The sequence below is a fragment of the Schistocerca piceifrons genome, chromosome 2 (genome assembly GCF_021461385.2).
Source record: "Schistocerca piceifrons isolate TAMUIC-IGC-003096 chromosome 2, iqSchPice1.1, whole genome shotgun sequence".
Lineage (NCBI taxonomy): Eukaryota > Metazoa > Arthropoda > Insecta > Orthoptera > Acrididae > Schistocerca > Schistocerca piceifrons.
The window spans coordinates 338,671,809-338,693,053 of NC_060139.1; the positions used below are offsets into that span (position 1 = coordinate 338,671,809).

General features: G+C 39.3%; 1 protein-coding gene across 2 annotated transcripts in view; it reads left to right on the plus strand.

Moving 5' to 3' along the window:
- Window positions 1-4,352: 4,352 nt before the first annotated feature.
- Window positions 4,353-21,245, plus strand: part of LOC124775093 (atypical protein kinase C) — a 759,938-nt gene continuing 743,045 nt past the window's right edge. For both annotated transcript variants that reach the window (XM_047249906.1, XM_047249905.1), the window contains exons 1-4: window positions 4,353-4,491; window positions 4,732-4,894; window positions 7,143-7,264; window positions 19,492-19,581. In XM_047249906.1, the coding sequence (XP_047105862.1) occupies window positions 4,830-4,894; window positions 7,143-7,264; window positions 19,492-19,581 (277 nt within the window). In that variant the 5' untranslated portion in view covers window positions 4,353-4,491; window positions 4,732-4,829. The remainder of the gene's footprint in view (window positions 4,492-4,731; window positions 4,895-7,142; window positions 7,265-19,491; window positions 19,582-21,245) is intronic.

A 21,245-nucleotide genomic window follows, 5' to 3' on the forward strand; every position in this document is an offset into this window, starting at 1 on the left:
GCATATCCATTGCCCATGACATTGTCTCATCTCAATGAACTAACGGGACAGCTCTGACACAGTTAATGTTACCTGTTCTTGCCCACACTGCATGCAGTGATAGCATTGCCAGAGCCTCATTTTTTAAATCGCATTTCTATTAAACCTGTTGGTGGGACTAGGTTTTGATAACTACACTTTTGTCTTGAGTTTGGATGATGAATCGCATGCCAACTGCCCAGTGCAGCGCTTTTTCTTCACCCTGTATAGTAGTATAGATGCCGATATAGATGAATCCGTAGAATTTGGAGTTATTCCAGATTCGCTCAAATTACCAAAAGTTATTCCAGTTTTTAAAAAAAGGGTACATACAACTGCTCCACAGCTGTAGAGCAGTCTCAATTCAGCTATTAGTTTGAAAGGTATTTCAGGCACTGCTACATATACAAATAAGCAGCTACTTCGACAGAAACAGTCTGCCACAATAGCAATCAGTTCTAGGGTTCACAGGCGAGAAACACAGCAGTAGCCATTTTGAAAATTGTGAATCCAACATAACACCTCTTGAAGATAAAAAGGACGAATTAAAGATTCCAGAATTCTAATCTAGAACAACTGCTAACATGAGCAACTTAGAAGTAGATATCCTTGGTATAGTGAGAAAGCTCAAATCACTTATCAATGGCAAAACTTCCAGTCCAGATCGTATACCAGTCAGCTTCCTTTCAGACTGTGCTGATGCAATAGCTCCACACTTAGCAATCATGTACAACTGCTCGCGAGTCGAAAGATCCATCCCTGAAGACTGGAAAGCTGCGGAAGTCACACCAACACGCAAGAAAGGAAATGGGAATAATCCGCTGAATTACAGACTCATATCGCTGACGTCGATTTGTAATAAGATTTAGGGACATACAAGATGTTCGATCATTAGGAGTTACCTCAAAGAAAACGATTTATTGACAAACAAGCAACACAGATTCAGAATATACCGATCATGGGAAGCACAACTAGCTCTTTGTTATCATGAAGTACTGAGTGCCCTCGACAGAGAATGTCAATTGGTTCCATAGTTTTAGATTTTCGAAAAGCTTTTGGCACAAGCAACTTTTAATCAAATTGCTTGCCTATGGAGTATCATCTCCGTTGTGCGACTGCATTCGTGATTTCCTGTCAGAAAGATCACAATTCGTAATAATTGGTGGAAAGTCATCGAGTAAAACAGAAGTCTTATAGCCCTTCTGTTGTTCCTAATCGACTTAAGCGATTCAGGAGACAATTTGAGCAGTAATCTTACATTGTTTGCTGTTGATGCGTCATTTAACGTCATGTAATTCATCAGATGATCAGAACGAATTGCAAAATGATTTAGACAAGATATCTGTACAGCGAAAAAAGTGGCAGTCGACTCTAAACCATGAAAAGTGTGAACTCATCTACGTGAGTACTGTAAAGAATCCACTAAATTTCAGTTGCATGCTGAATCAAACAAATGTAAATGCTATAAACTCAACTAAAGACTTAGGGATTACAATTACAAAAAACGTAAGTTGGAATGATCACATAAATCATGTTGTGGGGAAAGTAAACAAAGTACTGTGATTTATTGGATGAACACTTAGAAAATGTAACAGGTTTACTAAATATACTGCTTGTAGTAGGCAATTCCATCCTCTTCTAGAATATTGCTGTGCAGTGTGGGATCCATATCAGAGAGGATTTATAGAGGACATCTAAAAAGTTTAAAGAAGGGCAGGTCGTTTTGTATTATTGCGAAATAAGGGAGAGAGTGCTGTGAATGTGATTTGCAGATTGGGGTGGCAATTAGTGAAACAAAGACACTTTTCCTTGCGGCAGAATTTTCACATAAAATTTCAGTCACCTCAGAATGTGGAAATGTTTTGTTGATCATCATACTAAAATAAGAGAAATCAGAGTTTGCACAGAAAGATTTAAGTGTTTTTTTCCCTGCATGGTGTTCGAGAGTGGAACAGTAGAGAAATGACTTGAAGGAAGTTTGATGAACCATCTGCCATGCACTTAATTATGAATTGCAGAGTAATCATGTAAATGTAGACATAGATTGTATCACGGTGTAATGTGATCCAAGCAAAGCATTTGATTGCATTCCTGCTGAAATTCTACTAAGGAAACTGGAGTTTTGCGTGTGTGTGGGAGCACATTTCCTGTGATGAGTTCATATTTAAGCAACACAAAACAATTTGTCCCAGTTAGAAATGTAAATTCATCCTTCATGGAAGTACAGCTGTACTTCATAAAAGTGCAGCTGTTCCTCAAGGATCTATTCTCAGACCCTTCTTCTTCATTACAACAATCAATGAGCTGCCTAGTAACATAACTCGCTGGGTCATATGTTATGCTGATGATATAACATTACTTTTCACACACCAGAGAATTTCAGGTCTGAACTGGATAACGAAGTAAAATCGTGACACAGCATTGGACTGGTTTTTAGCTGATAAACTCCAGTGTAATCCAAATAGATCCCAACAAGTCCTCATAAAAAACTAAATTCCACCTGAACATGCCATGAAGGCCCAGCTGTACTGACTGGCCGCGGTGTCATCCTCAACACACATGCATCACTGGATGTAGATATGGAGGGGCATGTGGTCAGTCACCATTATCCCAGCCATATGACAGTTTACGAGATCAGGACCGCTACTTCGAAATCAAGTAGCTTCTCAGTTCGCCTCACAATGGCTGAGTGCACCCCTCTTGCCAACAGTGCTCAGCAGACCAGATGGTTGCCCATCTGAATGCTAACCCAGCCCAGCAGCACTTTACTTCGATGATATGGTGGGAACTGGTGTTACCACTGTGCAAGACTGTTGGCAGCAAGTTCTAATGGGGAGGTAAAATGAAGGAGAAAATAAGTTAGTAAAACTTGTAGGACTTAGCAATGACTCTGAACTCTGGTGGGAGGAACATACCAAACATGTATGCGAGAAAATGTCTTGAGCAGCATAGCTCATTTTCAAACTTGGGATGTGGTGAGCTTGGATTGCTTTAGGGTGACCTCCTATGGGCTATTTCAGTTGCATATGTCATATGGTCTGACTGTGAGGGGACTTTCCCCTCTCATCAAGAATATTTTAAAATTAAAAAAAAAAAGACCTATGCAAGCAAAGACCTATAGATAATGTGTAAAACAGGTGGTATGAAGCACTGTCATCATCTTTTTTCCAAGTATATTATTATAATTTCATATGTCTGTGTGTCTCTGCTGCATATTAAAAATAATATTTCAGAATTTGTTACTAAGGGATCAATTCATGAATATTACACCAGAGCTAAGGCCAGTTTAGCCCTATCAAGGCACATGTTAGCTAGAACTGGAAATTCTCACGAAGCGAACCGACTCAAAATTATCAAGAAATTACCAATCTATGTTAGGTCTATGGACCTACAAATTTTTAAAATTATATGGTACAACTTGCTATCAGATCATCTGTTTTACCAAATTAAAGAATTCTTTGGCATTCTTGAGAGGGATATTAGCACTTAACAAATTTTCCTACAGTTTTTGTATTATTATGTGTTGTGGTTCTACCTTGTATGATTATGTCCAGTGTACTCTATCCAGTTATTATGCACAGGGTTTATTCCATTCTGTATTACAGTATAGCTGATTGACACTACCTCTGAGGAGTTTTATTGTAGTGTACTTTTTATTGCTGTGCTTGATATGTATACAATAGTTTACTAGTTTTAGTTTATTTTATTATTAAGTGTACGTTACTACATCCTGTACTACACTCCAATGTAAAATGATCCATGGAGAATTCTTGATTACTGAATCCCTACCATAGCAATATCCCATTCGCTTTCTGTCATCCTGCTGATTTCGGTGTTTCTTCAGATTGTTTATGATTACAGCTTTTATTTCAGTTGAGGAGTTTAACATGTAATTGATGATACGTCGATTAATCCATGCGAAACTGAGAAGAAGTCTATCTGAGAAAGATGAAAATAAAATAGACAGAAATTGGAACGTCTAATACAAGCCTGTTTGTATTTAATTGTTGCGTTTGATGTTAGATTCAGAGTTTAGAGTACTTTAGATTAGAAAAGTAAGCTATGTGTCAGAACTATACTTATTTACTTTTTAGTACTGTATTTGAAAAGAAGGAGTCACTATTATGTTCATTTTACTTCTGATTTATTTTTCACATCCAGGGCACTTGTAACAGGGCGATCGAATTTTTATTTGCGTCTTATTGTTTTTGTGAATTTGTTTGCATACTTACTACTATATTTATCGTTCGGACCACTTTGCGGACCACGCTTTTCAAATTTCGATATACAGTCTGCTGCGAGAGTGCCGCCATGCGTCAGTTTAAATAACCAGAGATGTGTCATGAGTTGTTGTCATTCGAGACACTGGGGGAAAGCGTTGTGTTGTGTACTTGTGGTGCTTGTTATTTTTGTGTGAAGTGGTAGTGAAAGTGGCTGAACACAGTTATTGTAGATACATTAGTGAAGCATTAGGTTTGTGTCTCTTCGCTGAATGTTGTAGTGGGAAAGATGAATGATAATTTGTGCTAAATTAAATTCTCTGCCAACTGTTCGGTCACTTGAGTTTTCTGTTAGTTCTCTAGCTATGTTATTCCAGTGTGTTTGTAATGACATAAAACAATTTCGTGATTAATTTTTAGTTTGTTTGTCCATTCGTAGTGTGCTGTCAAAAGTACTGACCTTGATGTGGTCATATGATGTGTGCTTTTTCAGGACAAATCCCCGTTCATTAGACTTAACGGAGACAGATAAGCTTTCTGTTTCTCAAGTCAGTTGGTTAACGAAGCATTCAAGAAGGTGGAAACATAAAAATGCCTACCCAGCTTTCGCCTGATAACGAAGTTCCGGAGATAAGGGTGAAGACCGCTTATAATGGGTGAGTGTGCTTCGTTGTTTCAAGGCACCCCGACGATATTTCATATTAGTTATTCTTTAAAATAGATCCCAACTGACTCGCAAAGGGTCGAAATGCCTGAGGTATATGGATGACTGTACATTCAATTCGGACAGTTGTCGTTTCCAAATTCTCGGTGAACTAGATCAGAAACGTTAATCAAAAATCTTGCTGTCCGCAGAGAATTTTAATTTAACTTCTTACCGGTTTAATCACTCTGGTTTCATAACTACCATCGTTTTTATATTCTTACGAAGTTAAATAAGATTCCTGATTTCAAACTATGATAGATGAACCATGTTTTGCGTGTATTTTCAAATCTGAATGATTCAGGGATGTAAGGAAAAACTCAGGCACTTTGTGTGGGAGGAAAGTTAATTGATGAATACACACTTCTTTCTGTATCTGTTTCAATGTGAGTAAGTGATTTTGTTTGTATAGAAGAGGAAGTCTGTGTCCCAATAGTTCATTTTACTTTCAGACATTCATTTGTGGTTGTATTCTTTCCAGTCTTCTCAGAAATTTGAGTATAATGTTTGAAGAGCCCATCTCTATGGGCAAGACAGATTGTTTTTATGAGTACTTTGATGTCGCTGTGTTTAAAATAGATGGCCCTTAATCATTTGCATTGTGTGAGTATTATTTGTGTGGCCAGAATGTGTACGCTGGCTTTTCTTACATGTTTGTATTTTGTGATGCACTTCTGTAGGCCTGATCCCGTTTTTGGTGTCTTTTGAACTGTGCTATATACTCTATAAGGGCACTGTGCAAGGACTTAATATTCAACAAGGACAACTACCTACTGTGATCTTTCATGTATTTTAAATGTGACTTCTTGTGTACTCAACATTATTCTGTCTCATGGCACCACGCAGTAGCTACTCTTAAAATATTGAAAACAGTGTTTGCCTGCTAAGGCATTCTCATGGATGGCCGCCTATTTTGTTTAACACCTGTTGTGCCAGCCAATCTGAAACTGCCCTAAACAAGGCAAAACACATTATTGGCAAACTATAAAACAATAAAGCTTGTTTCTCCATAGAGACTGTTTATCTTTTAAAAACATTTATCACTGGTTGCTTTATGACCCTGCCATGAACTGAAAAAAAGCTTGTCTGGGTTGGTTACCAGTTGGCTGTGAAATGTGTTAACACCCTTTAGATACCCATTGTTTTCCATGACTACTTTAAATTCAGTAGCTATCATGTTTGGTGAAGATAAGGGTACCAGGATATTACACATCCAGTTGTGGTGAAGTTTCTTGGAAACAAGGTCACTGATCTTGCTGAAATTCATTGCTGTGTACTTTTACATACCTAAGAAGTGGAACTTGGGATGCCATAACAAAATTGGTGAGGAGAAGGATGTTATATATGTGTTTGACACCTGTGCATACTGGATAGTACGATGGCAGTTTCTATCTAGCCTCAATGAGAGGGAAAATACTTTTGTGTTAAAGGAGACCACTCCCCAAAAAGAAGTAGTGTTGAGCTGTCGAAAGGCACACACAAAAGAAACGAAACTTGCTGGCTTTGGGAGTTGCGCTTTGATGAATTCGTCTGAAATGTCCACTCTCACATGTGTACACACACCTATGCCCCATGTGGGTGCTTCAACTTATAGACTAGTTATGGCCAATCAAAGGAATAAATTGAAGCTATGTGAGAGTTATTTCCAGAAATTCAGAAAAGTGTTTGCTCACTTGGTTTTATAGTTTGTCTATTTATAGCAGAGCTATTTGTGTATTGAAAGGTCTTGAATGTTTTTGATTAATATTGGATAAGAAATACACTGTTGGTTTATAATATTCATCATCTATTCAATCATGGGTCCTTACTTACCTGGGAGAGGGCACTGACAAAAGCAAAAGCCTTATTGTGTCCCCCTTCTGATAGATTTTGTTGAGAAACTTTACATATTTTTGTTTACTTCTGGTGGTCACATCTTTCCACACTGTTTATTCCCATTAGGTGCTTGTAACTGCTGTATATGAACAAAAACATTGTGTTATGGCAGCGGGTATTTCATACTGTTACTTCTCTGAATTTGTAAATCTTGATGAAGTTATGTATTTTGACAGTTTAGTTTTCTATATTGTCTTTCATGTAGTTGTCACATTTTCTGTCTAATAATTAGTGTGTTAAAATTGTGATGTGATATAGTAAAATAGTTTCAAGTAAACTGTGTGACTGTAAATTATAATGGATATAAATCACTGTTTTTCTTGCAGGGAAATCATGATAACTTACATTGATCCACAAATCACAGTTGAGCAGTTATGTCAAGAGATGAGAGACATCTGTCGTTTTCCCCCAGACCAAGTCTTTACTATGAAATGGGTTGATGAGGAAGGTGCGTATTTAAATTTCTGACTGCATGTTACGTCCACAATGTATGACATGTTCTGTTGAATTAAGACTGCTTGTTGTATATAATTAGGCACAATACTGAGAATTGTGACTAGTCCGTAACAAAACTTTTCTTAAAAATGTTTAAATTTACTTATGGAGATTCAGTGTATGACTGGGGACCATCAGTGAGGTTTCAGGAAATTAGTGTTTGATTTTTTCCCCTTATTAGACAAAAAGCAACTTATTCAAAACGCTCCATTAGTGGGATACTTTCTTAGTGTTGTTTCGAGCTTTGTAATTTTTGTTGTATCATAAAGGGCTACTTTTGTATATTCATTGGAATGACAGGTTATCTTATCTCAACCATAAAGGGAAAACTTTGGAAATATTAAGAAACTTTCTGTTTGTTGAGTAATACATATTTCGGGTCGACAGAAGCGTCCGATCCCACGCGTCGGCTTTGACCCGTGACGTAAGGGTGTTGTGTGTGACGTCATTTTAATTATCTGTTTCCTCCAATTTCTGTTTTAGTTTATTATATTTATCTTTCTGATCTGTTTGTTCTATCCCGTGAGATTTTTTTAAAAAAAGACAAAAAACACTAATCAGCTACTGAAGCTTTGTGACGTCATGGGTCAAAGCAGACGGGCGGGATCGGACGCTTCCGTATTTCCCATATTTCAATACTTTAATCTGTAGTAGCTCCACCTCTTCCAAGTTACCACACCTGATAATTGACAATTTCTTAAGTGGTAAAAAATGTGGAATAGTGATGTTTACCTGAAATGAGATTGAATGTCAGGAGAAGGCGTCTATTAATGTAATAAAAAGTTGGGTGTAAATGTAAACCAAAATACTATATGTCTTGCAGAAAGAGAGATAGAGAACCATGTTTCAAAGCCTTGGTGTGAAGTTTATGTTGTTGTACGGTCAGTAATGGTTGGCTGTTTCAAGTCAAAATGAAATATGCTGGTCCAGTATATGTACTTATAACAGGAAAAGTTTATTGACTGATCAGTTACACAAATAAGTTGCTTGTAATGCAGATAGAAAATGCATATATAACAGGTACAGCGACTGAATTTGCAATGTGTTATAATGGAGACTACCCACTTTGTTTATATTATAGAAAGATTTGACAAAGTGCAATCTGCAGTAATACTTGCTCAGGGTAGAGATGCTATTACCACTACAAATATAATCCATAAATCCCAGTGGTGTCATTTGTGGTCACATATGGAGTGCGCTCCTATATTGCAGCATAATTTGGGCACACACTACTTGGTAACTTACTGCTAGCCTGCTTTCAATTTAATTTAGGTAGTATTCTGCATTGAAAGGCTGTATTGTTGATACAGGTAAGATAGTAATTGTAGCAAAAACAGTTATCAGATTCCAAGGCAGCATATCTGTAATGTGTAGTGGGTAACACATGTACGTTCTAGAAAGTGTTAGCCGTTGGTGCTAAGAGAAAGAATCAACAGTGCCATAGAATTGAAACAATAATGGAGACTGTGAATGAATGTAACTTCGTCTTGGATCTAGAATGTTGAACTCTTAGTTTAGTTCATCACTTATTTAATGTGTTACAGGAATGACTACTTACCTATTTTCAATGAATTTTAATATCCTATGTATCAGAGTGATGGAATAGGCACAGGAATCTAAACCTTGAAGTCCAGATGATACATCAGTTTGCTAGTTAGCTTGAATATTATTTAAATTAGTTCAAGGGGTCAACTGAACCTACCATTACTGCGTGTCTGCTCCATCCTGTAATGTAATAGTGATGTGGCATCTGATATCAAATGTGTGCATTCAGTAAGAGAACAGAACTCTGACAATAAACCAGTGAATGTGAATATGAAATTGTGGATTTGGTGTTGCATTAATCAGTACTGTAGCTAGGAGTCTAGATTATGTTGGAATGTGACAGTAGGATTGAGTTGGCAAAGCACTGTTGAATGCTTCAGTTGATCCACTTTTTGTACAGGTTCATAGATACTGGCCTTGCTAACCGCAGCTGACTTTTGTTGTTGTTTTGGTCATCAACCCTAAAGTTCGTTTGATGCAGACCGTTCTTGTCCTGTCAGCTATCCTCTTCAGTTCAGTGTAACTCGTGCATCCTACATAATCATCAATTTAATTTAAGTATTTCTGTCTAGACTGGCTCCAGTGATTATTTGTACAGTTTTCAGCAACAATACATGTCATATGTGTTTACCAATTCTGTTCATTTCATTATGCTTTTTATGAGTAATTCATACTCATTGACTTGTTGTAGGGCATATTCATTCCTTGCTCAGTTAGTTCATCTTGTCTTTAACAATCTCCTGTAATATTGTGTTTCAAAGGTTTGTAATCATTTAGTTTGTCAAAATAGTTCAGTCTAAGCTACCTTATCAACTGGGTTGAACAAGTGTGTATGGCTTAAATTTGTGATTTGTATAAAATATGGGCCATAAAATTATATATATTTCGTTATACAGTGAGAGTATATTACGGTCATGTAGAAGTCAGTTTTGGATTCATCTAAAGACTGTATTTTAGCATATTTTGTGCTTCTCTTTAAGTATGTTATCAGTTTACTTAAATTTTGAACTGTTAGTCAAAGTATAACACGCATTCAAGTTGTACTGATGATACTGAAATAATATCTAAAGCAGTTTCTTAGGTTTCTGGCTGACCTCCGTTGGTAATGACAAATTTGTAGTGATGCCTATTGCATGTGGTTAGACTAAAGCATTCTCAAGTATACTATATGCAGTATCCACTCTTAACCAATATTCATTGTCACCAAATACTACTCTGCTTCATGTAATTTTTCTGGAAGGTGTACCACCTGGCACAAACTACACAGCTGGGGTCGAGAGGAATATGCAGTAATGAGTCGTCGGCTTTCACTACTGCTGCAATGTTAATGGCTGCTGTGGCATTACCTTTTGAGGTGTAGATTCAATTTTTTTGTTAGTTGGTGAACCCCACAAATGTAAAAGCACAGAAACATGGTTTTGGTCGCAAACTGATACGTAGCTTTGCCCAAAGTGTAGGATAGGTTGGAAGGTTACAGGGTGTTTGGTTGGCGAAGCCAACAAGTGGGAAACTGAGAATACATGGTTGTGGGGACCTACTTGTCTATAGCTTACATTGTTTGATAAATCTGCCATTAATATTGCATTATGTTTACCCTGTTGTTTACAGCATTTGTCACATGTTTTCTGTGTTACTGGTGCAAGCTGACAGCCCTTATGGAATATTCCTCTTTATTCCACAACTGTACCCCCATTAGAAGTTGCAGTTATTTTGTAGATTTTTTATTGTTTGTCCATCATGAATTGTTTTATTAGGTTCTATTTTCCCTGATCATGTCCTGTAAAAGTAAGTAGTAATTATATCATCCTTTCTATTTTTCTTGCTTAAAAGTGGTTGCTAAAAGAATGAATGGGCAATTATTAATTCCTACACAGAGAAATGTGAGGTAAATGCAGTCTCCATACTGAAATTTAACATATAATCTGAAAAACGCAGTGTGAAACTCAACACCAGACAGGTTCTTTGACTCCACCCTCAGACCAGCAAGAGGGCATAATTACATTGGTTCCATTAGGTAAATGAACCTGTAAGATGGTTTTGTAGGATTTCATTTTGTGTTGGCAAACAGCTTTCACCTCGTAAGATTGTTTCAGGCTATTTTATTCCCTGGACTAACAGGCAGAGGGCTTAGAGAATTACGTGTAATGACTGCTCGTACAAGTATATCAGTCAGGTGGGTACAAAAAACATTCATGTGGCTTGGGCTCTAACTCAGCTTTGGGTTCCCATTTTTCTGAGACAGTTCACTCTGTTACCAGTTATTCATCCAACCTTTCAGTGTTCCATAGCGAACATAAGGGCCGTGTTCTTAAAGTTCTAGAATAACTAGGGATTTACCGAACCTTAAAGTAATCTCCTAGTCACTCTCTCAGCACCCAAGTTGAATCAAAACATAAATTGATCTTAGTTAATTCTGATTAGCTCAGTGGGTAACCCTGCCTGTTCCTGGTTCCTGTTCACCTTTTTGTGTATTGCCTCCTCTTGTGCTGCCTTGAGTCCCCCCTGCCAAACTTCTTTGGGTTTTTTATGGTTTGATACTTCATGAGTTTCTCTCTTTTAAGAGTTTTCAAAGTGTTTCAACATTTTAATAGTTAGCCACATTATGTGATTTATGTCTTTCAGTATTATCTGGTTTATATTTTCTGTTGCAAGTATTTGACTTTGTAATCTCATGTGCACTCAGCTCCTAGATTTTTCTCGTACTCAGTGCGCCTTAGGTCTTCACTTCATGTGCCTTCTGCGTAGTGGCCCATCACTTGGTTCCCTGTTAGTGTGGGGTCAGCCATGGTGCTGCCCTGTACTCCACTCATCTGCTCTACTAGTACATGGTATGATTGTCTCTTGTTTTCTTGCTTTCCCCCACTGCACCATACTTTAATGGTTTATTTATATTCCTTTTTGGTTCTGGCTATTGGGATCCTCTTTTGTATTAGTGTATTGTGGTTTCTGACATGATTTTTAGAATGGAGTGAAATTCTAGGAATCAGGGGAAAGTTTAGTATCAGTTGTACTCCAGTATCGTATTGTAAGTTTAAGTATTGATCATTGCCACGTTTTATATTACTTGCATCCAGCCACCTTTGGCAATGATCTAATGTTCTCTCTATCCAAGGTTGTCACTTCCTGGTATTATTTCACAGTTTATTTATATTCAGACCTTCACTTTACAATTTAACCAACAAACTGGTTATGCTTTTTAAGTAAATAACCATACAGCCGCAGTAGTATTTGATGAGGTTTCGGGATTGCAGCCAGATCATGTTCACTTCTTGCCACAATATTTCAGCTGGCAAGCATCCAGCCATCTTCTGGTGAGTGTCCGCCACTGGAGACTGCAAGTTCCTGGTGTCAGATTTATAGCAAAAATTGGTGCAAAAGCACATGTGCATTGGCAGCTGTCACAGGAGCGTCCTCTATCAAAATCTGCACCCTCTGCAAATACTGTTCTATCTGTGGCACGCAGGCGCATGCTTAAAGGTGAAATTACATGTCTGCCCTCTGTCGGATTGCGCACTTGCGTCTCAAAAATCCAGGTGTCAGATGTTGCCAGATGTGTCACTATGAATAAACTGTCGTCTCTCAGAAGAGATTAGAGAGATCACCCGGGCCCAAACCTTGTCCAATTGAAAACTGCAGTCACAATTTATAAGATTTTGTGATGGATACAGTTCCATAGATTCTTTAATTATTGAATCCCAAAAAGTTCTCGGTGGGGCCAAGATTTTTGTGGTAGAAAAATCCTTAGCATGGCCTGTGGTAATTCAATGCCCAGCTACGGCCGATTTAATGGGCTGCGAAAGGCAAGTGTGGCACTCATATTCAACGCACCTGTTGTAAACTGTGCGTGTCGTGTGACCTATGTAAGCTTTGCTACACTGGCAAGGAATTTTGGAGATCCCGCCTTGTGTTCCCTTTGTTCTCTTTTGCAATCAATACTGTAGAATACAAGAATGTTGAGGTCATCTGTATACAACTCATGATTTTGTCTTCCCATTTCACTGACACCAGTCATTCTGCCAGTTACTTACTGTTATTTTCCCAGCATAAAGAGTGTTGCGTGAAGTTTCAAGATCGGAGCTGGATGATGCCACAATATTTCCAGGATGAGATTTTCACTCTGCAGCGGAGTGTGCGCTGATATGAAACTTTCTGGCAGATTAAAACTGTGTGCCGGACCGAGACTTGAACTCGGGACCTTTGCCTTTCGCGGGCTAGTGCTCTACCAACTGAGCTACCCAAGCACGACTCACGCCCCGTCCTCACAGCCTTACTTCTGCCAGTACCTCATCTCCTACCTCCCAAACTTAACAGAAGCTCTCCTGCGAAGTTTCGATGCCACAATGTTTCAATTGGCAACAGTTCAGCCATCTTCAAGTGAGTCTTTTGTGCTTTCTGCAGCATCTAAATTCAATCTGCAAGAATATCAAATTTACAATGGAATTGGGGAAAGACAATTGTCTGCTGTTTCTCAATGTCTTGGTCAGTGGGAAAGTGGATGTATCATTGGCCATTGTGTTTTCCATAAGCCCACACATACCCGACCTGTATTTGTTTGCATCTAACTGCCACCATCCATTACAAAATATGAACATCTTTCGAACGTTCATGCACTGAGCAGATGTTATGTCTGATGGAGACAGCTTCGCAATAAAAATGGTAGTATGGTGTTGTTGGCTGGGAGGTCCCATTCGGGTTTGGCCACCAAGTGCAAGTCTTATTTCACTCAACACAGATAAGGATGAAATGATGATGAGGACAACACAACACCGAGTCGATGAGTGGAGAAAATCTCCAACTTGGCCAGGGATCGAACCCGAGCCCGCTGCTTGAGAGGCAAGCACGTTACCACTCAGCTAAACAGGTGGACACAGCTTCGCAAAGGAGCTGGAACACCTACAGTCTGTGTTCAAAGATAATGGATATTCTCCACATCAGAACTGCACATCTTTAAGGAGGAAGAAATGTGACCACTGACAAAATAAAGAGGAGGAGGAGCAGCTGTTCAAGTCCATATGCCACCAATATTTAACTGAAATTAAACAGAATCATAAGGAAACATTATGCCAAAGTAATCTTCCACCCTGTGCTCTTCTCAGCTTGACAGAGGACAATGTGGGACTGCAGAGGGCTGGAATCTCCATAATACCTTGCCAATGTGGAAAAGCCTACATTGGTTAGACATGTGCACGGTGTGCAAAAGGTGCATTGTACACGATCACCACACTTGCCTTTTACAGCCCAGCAAGTCAGCCATAGTCAAATATTGCTTCTCCACAGGATATTACGTGGATTATTCTGCCATGGAAATCTCGGTTGCAATGAGGTCCTTCTGAGATTCATTTATTAAGGAATTGGTAGAATTAAGTAACTGGGGGAGCCCAATAATTTCTTTAATATGTACAGAAAGAAAACATTTCATGACTAGTGACATGTCCAGTGACAACTAGTTTTATTAATTCAATATCTGAATTTAACTCTGTGAGCCTGCATTTCAGCAGAGAGCGTGCATGCAGTGTCACCAATATGCATGCTCCTGCATACTACAGATGGACCAATATTCGAAGGGGATGCAAAACTTGACACAGGTTGCTTATGTAGTGGCTACCTTCATGCATGTATGTCTGCACCAATTTTTTTATGTTAAGTCAACAACATGAACTAGCAATCTCAAGTGCTAAACACTCACCTGAAGATGGCTGAATGGTTGTCGGCCGAAATACCATGGCAAGAAGTGGACATCACAGGCTGCAGTTCCGAAACTTCATGGAGTGCTTATTACTATTTCAGTTGGTGTACTTCTTTGTGTGCACCTGATTTGGAATATGTTTTTTCAGTATTTTTTCTCTCTGCTGCCCATTTTTTTTTCTGCCCACTGTGGTTTCCATGTAGCTATTCCATTGGTTTGGTTTTACAATGTTTCTGACCTTGAATGTTTAACAGTCCTCAGTCCTCCTGTTAATTCCCTGGTTGTGTGCTGCTGCATTTAATCCTTTCCCTACTGCTGATCCTCACTTTTATTCCTATCCTTTGACATGTCAACTTTGTATTCATGATTTCTTCTATTATACACTATGAAGACTCTCCAAAATGTGATCTCCCAGGTTTTATCTATGTGATTGTTTCTCTGGTATTTACCTCTCTTGTTGATTCCATTTTATGAACAATATTTTGATGGCTGACTCAGCCATGTACATAAGGTGCTGTGAACTGTGTTTTTATGCTCACTTCCTGAACTGAGAACAGTGTGGTTGTGCATAATGTGGAATCAGAAACCTGACCAAACTCTTGGAAGTACGGCATAACGCTTTAGAATGTTGAGCATCTAGTCAAACTTATACCTGTACATCTCTCTTACTGTTGTTAGAGTGAATTTGAATCCCCGGGACTTTTTTTGTCAACTTCCAGATAAACCAGACACAGTCATAAAGTGTGACAGACTGCAGTTTGTGTGATACAAATATTTTAAATTGTTGTGACTCTAGGCTCCTCAGCTGGCCCTACACGAAATGTAGAGCCTGACTTGATGATTAGAGCACTAATAATTGAAATAAAAGAGTAAACACCTTCAAAGGTAGTTTCAAGTGTCATTAAAAATTAAGTGGAACTTCTCAAAACTACTAGTTACTCAGGCAGTACCCAAATTTAGCAGTGATTTAATGCAGTCTGATAAAAATAATCAATCTAAAACACTCCCAGAAAATATGAAGACTGAGCCACACTTCACTGGTTCATCACACACCTAACACACCTAGCAGTAAGTGACTAAGATTCTCATTTGGTTGATTGCTTGGGATTCTTCAAATAATGTTTGTGGAGAGACTGTTCAGATCTAAATGTCTTCACCAAATTATAGCATTGTAATTGAGGGACTTTACTGTCAGTATTCTGAACTTCATGACGTTATCAATTTACTTAAGTTTCCTTATTTCATTATTGTTGAGGTCTTTTATGTTATGAGGTAGAGTTTAATTGTTGCAAACCTTTCGTGTCTGTCCAATGTCTGTTACTGAAATACTCTTGGAGGATTGCAACAAATGATGAAATGCCTCTTGGTTCAGTAGCAACCTGTACAGTAAATTTCAAAAATTTTGTCTCTGTCTATGATGATGTTTTAATTTTAAACTTGGATATGTTATTGATGAGAGGCAGGGAAGTGGCAACATGTTGCTCAGTCTGTTCACTGAATGTTTCTGAACATTAATGTTTTCTTGCTTTGATGCACTGCAACTGCAGAATCAACTTGTTCCCCCACCACCATTGTTGCTACTGCATGGAACCTCTTTTGGACCCAATGTTAAAATAGTTGTTACATGTTTGCACTTAACCTTAAAAAATGTTTTATTTGTAATTACAATATTATGGAAAGGATAGATTGCTACACAAAATGTAAAGGAGACAGTGACTTGCATACAGGCACAATGAAAAGACGGCTGTACATTTAAGCTTTCACCCAAAAGGCCTTATTCCAGAGTAGAAAGCTCGCACACATTCAGGCAAGTGCAATGCATACACACATGACCACTGTCTCTCTCTCCTTTCAAAAGGCACTATCCATTGTGGAAAATCTTTTCACCACTAACCCTACCAACCATACTCAACACAAAATCAATACTGAACTCTGCCTGACTCATTTCACTTCTCCATCTGTCCGTGGTCCACCTCGCTACCCACAGATCGTCCTCCTGTTAACAATTCAGGATTTCTTTGCTTGAAACCCTGCATCACCATCATTCCCCAAATCCCTGAACATGGAAGCCAACTACATATCCACAGAAAAAACTGCAATCCACCACCTAAAAGCTGATCCCGACCTTATAATTATACTTGCTCACAAAGCCTCCACCACGGAGGTTGCAAACTGCTGGGATTACTTGGCGGACGGACTTTGCAGCAGTCAGATTTATCCATATCTCATCCCATAACCTGTCCATGATATCTCTCTCTCTCTCTCTCTCTCCCTCTCCCTCCTTCCCTCCCTCCTTCCCTCCCTCCCTCCCTCCCTCCCTCCCTCCCTCCCTCCTCTCCCTCCTCGTCACACACACACACACACACACACACACACACACACACACACACACACAAACCTCCTCTACCACTCATTGCATTCCAAAGTCCATAAACCCAACCAACTGGAACACACAATTGTGGCTGGTTACTATGCCATCACTGTGCAAATCTCTGCTCTCGTGGACCAGCACCTTCACCTTATTACCTGTAACCTACTCCCACCCTCCCCATGCAAAAGACACCAACAGTTTCTTTCCTTTACAATAGGGTGTCTTGCTCTGCTATATCATCTCTAATGCCCATGACCTTGCTGCTATGAAACACTACCTTCCGCAGCACCTGACTGACTCAAAATCTACAACCTCCTTCCTGGTCACCATCGCAGCCTATACTCTCACCCACAATTTTTTCACCCATGCAGTCATCACCAACAGACAAATCTGTGGTATTGCAGTGGGCACCTTTGTGGCACCAACCTATGCCAGTCTATTCATTGGCCATTTAGAGGAATCCTTCCTAACCATCCAAAATCCCAAACCCCTCACCTGATTCAAACTGGATGATGAAATCTTTGTGATGTGGACTGAGGATGATGACACCTTATTCACATTCCTCCAGAATCTCAACACCACCCCCATTCATTTCACCTGGCCCCCCTCAACCCAAGAAGCCCCCTTCCTTGGTGTTGACTTCCACATCAATGACGGCTACATCAGTACTCCATCCATATCAAACTTACCAACAATCAGCAATACTTCTGCAGTTGTCATCCGTTCAGTACCAAGAAGTCCATTCCATACAGCCTAGACACACATGGTCATCGCATCCAAGAGTACAGCGACATCAGCGAGAAATCGTGGTCATGTGTGTACATCCTGCTTGTGTGAATGTTGTTATACCTGTATGCAAAAGTCTCCTCCATATTGTGTGTAGCAATTTATCCTGTTCACAGTATTGTTGTTATTCCATTGTGTACTTTTATTGGTAATTAAGTTGTGAATGTAGTTTTATCTCTTTGAGCTGAGGCTAGTTCCACAAACATGGTTTAATAAGGTAACATTTTGCATTTGATAAAAATGAACACCCTTTCTAGCAATTCTTGGATTTATCACTATGTCGAGTCTTGGGTCCCGCATGAATTTTTAGCAGCAAGACTTATTGTTATCCTCATGTCACTGCGGTTGAATGATGAGCTGTTCCAAGAGGGCCACATACGCACATCAGCAAGAAAGTTTAGGCGTATATGAATTCCTGAACCACCTGAAGTTTCACCAACCTGGCATACTGTTCACAATGAAGGCAGAATATATGGAGCACCCCTATTCCTGGAAATCACAGTGGGAAGAGGTGAAAGCCCATTAGAAAATAATGTGCTCAGAAAGCATATATACGCATGCTTTCCACTGTCATCATATCACACAAGAGTGGCAGTTTTATATTCACCAGCTGGCACTTGTAAGACAAAAGGATGAACAGTAGACACCAAAGCAATGACGTACATTGTGTATGCTGTCAGTATGTCAAAGGAATTCACAATTATCGTAGAACTCCAGAACATCAAGCGAATTTTCCACCTGCCTCCCAAGATGTCAGATTAATTAATACAAGTGAAAACCGAGCGAGGTGGCACAGTGGTTAGACACTGGACTCGCATTCGGGAGGACGACGGTTCAATCCCGCGTCCAGCCATTCTGATTTAGGTTTTCCGTGATTTCCCTAAATCGCTCCAGGCAAATGCCGGGATGGTTCCTTTGAAAGGGCACGGCCGACTTCCTTCTCCATCCTTCCCTAATCCGATGAGACTGATGACCTCGCTGTCTGGTCTCCTTCCCCAAACAACCCAACCCAATACATGTGAAAGGCTATCTGAAACTTTGCAAGTTGTGTGTCTACCATCTCCTCTACCAGTAAGGCAAAGAATACATTGATTACATGGCTCACACAATTGAGGAGAGATATCAAGGAAGCAAATGACACACATAACTGTACCAACCTACCAAGTTAGTTGTTGTAGATCACTGCTTGGAAACTAGCCATGCCATGGGCTGAAATGATAAGGTACTTGGGCAGTCAGCTTTTTTCTTTGACTCTGTACTTAATGGAAGTTATAGGTATTTGGCTTGACAGGGACCTGGGAACAAAAGTAGCAGATTCTATCTTACCATGTTACGGGATTCTGCCTTTGGCATACTGCAGACTTAATGACACAGGATCTGATCCCAGTAAGGCAGTACCAAATGAATCACCAGAACATATGTCACTTTAGAAGCACAGCCAGTACCACCTGAGGAGAAGAACGCCAATAAGGGAAAAATTGATGCCTCACTGGTTGAGATCATCATCCATTTGGCATCGCATTTAGATGGAGCCAAGTCTTGTTGCCAAAAATTCATGCTGAAGCATTCACTCACCTAGCAGAACACTAAAGAAGAATTTTAATTACAAATTTTACTGGACCGCCTCCAGTTAATTTTTGTCTGTGCAATGAATTTGAGTGTTCATACCTATATAATGTATCCATAGTAACAAAAGAAGAAACATAGCATGCCACTGTGATAATGACACACCTGTTACATGTTGGAAACAAACCAATAATGTATTTACTCATTGACTTGTTCTCTCTTGCAGGGGACCCATGCATTATTTCAACGCAGATGGAACTAGATGAGGCTATACGTCTTTATGAGGTCAACAAAGATTCTGAGCTCACCATTCATGGTAAGTATAAGACCAATATTTTTTATATCCTGAAATGCTTTGCAGGGAAGTTCATTGGAGAGAGAGGGAGAGAAGAAGATGCAGTTCTTATCCCAAGTACAACTCTTTATTTTTATTTACTATTATCATATATGTTTTACTGTGTGGTAGGCATACCATTATAAAAAATTTCCTTTCTTCCTACCATTTTATGTTGTGTATGAGTTGAAAGTGTGATTGTAACATGACAATCTATGAAAGGTACTTGGTGAACAAGAGCGTGCACAGTGGGGCTAAAGGGGCAGCAGAGGGAAGCTGCACCCCTCTCTCCTCTTCCAGAAACAAATCAGCAACAGCCCAACTCATGTCGTGCCCCACCAGATGGACTGACTGACTTAACCATTTAGTTAGAAGAAAGTCGGAGCATGTAATGAATATTGATTAGCAGTGAGTGTGCCCAGATCCGTATGGGCATGGAAGCACAGAGTTATTTCAGTACTGTCATTAAAAGATTTGTTGCCTTATCACCTTATAAGATACTTAAAAACCTAATACTTACCGATGTTTCAAGCAAGTTGCGGTGGCCTTCTCAGTGCAGAAACTGTGTAGCTGAGGTGTGGGTGCATCGATATGTTGTTTTCTTGACTTAGTCACTAGACCACCAATATCACATTTATTAGATTTTGCTGACACTAAAATAACATTGGTGGGTGTAAGGAGAGAGGGCAGGACATGTGGGTAATGATTTCTTTGTTGCACAGCTTGTTGGCAATTGGTTGCCCACTACGAATCGAGCTTCGTGAGGGCAATGTTTTTACACTGTTAATGTTGGAAGAATGACATCAGTTGTCTGTACACTGTTTATTTAGCCAGTGGTTGCATTGTCTGATGAAACCACTGCCCTGCAGCTACACATAGCTATCATACTGGGATTTCTGGCAGCCAGGATGTTAGAAGCCTGTAGCTGATCTTCCCTGTTGGTGTTGTTAGGCTGCTTCAAGATTTCGACTGCCCCTTGTATTTTCCTTATCTCTTTTTTTTTCTCCATCATTTACAGTGAAACTATCATGAGCTTCCCCCCACTCCAACTAAGACCTTTTGTGTGCTGCATATCAGTTTTCAGTTAATATCAGTGGAATGTGATACATGTTCCAGTTGGAGGAACACTCTCATATTTATGAGAAGCCATTTTTTGTTTTAGTTGATTAATGTATCCTGTATAGAGTTGAGCCATATCAAAACAATGGTTCTGTAGTTTTGGTACAGTACATAAATGGTGTAGTAAAGGATGTGATTACTGGTAACATTGATAGGAGTGAAACATAACTGAATGTGTAAGTGAGAAACTGGGAGCTAACAACTTCTCTTTGGTTTCTTATTTATTTGTTTTGCACATACTTAGAACTACACATTGTTCAGTGTTAGTCCAGTGTGTGTTTCACATCCTTAATTGTCTGTTTCTCTGCACTCACCAGGGAAAATACTCTTGATGAAAAGTGATTCTGATGTTGTAACAAAGAATTTAATTTTTCTGTGTCCAGACACATCTGTCCATGCATAGCGAGAGCATTTCAGCATTTTATCTCATATGTGATAGCAGCATGAACACACTGATGTTCAGCATCCAGTAATGTGGTACCCTTACTGTAGGGGTTAGGTGGCTCATAGCCAGGACAGATTAAATG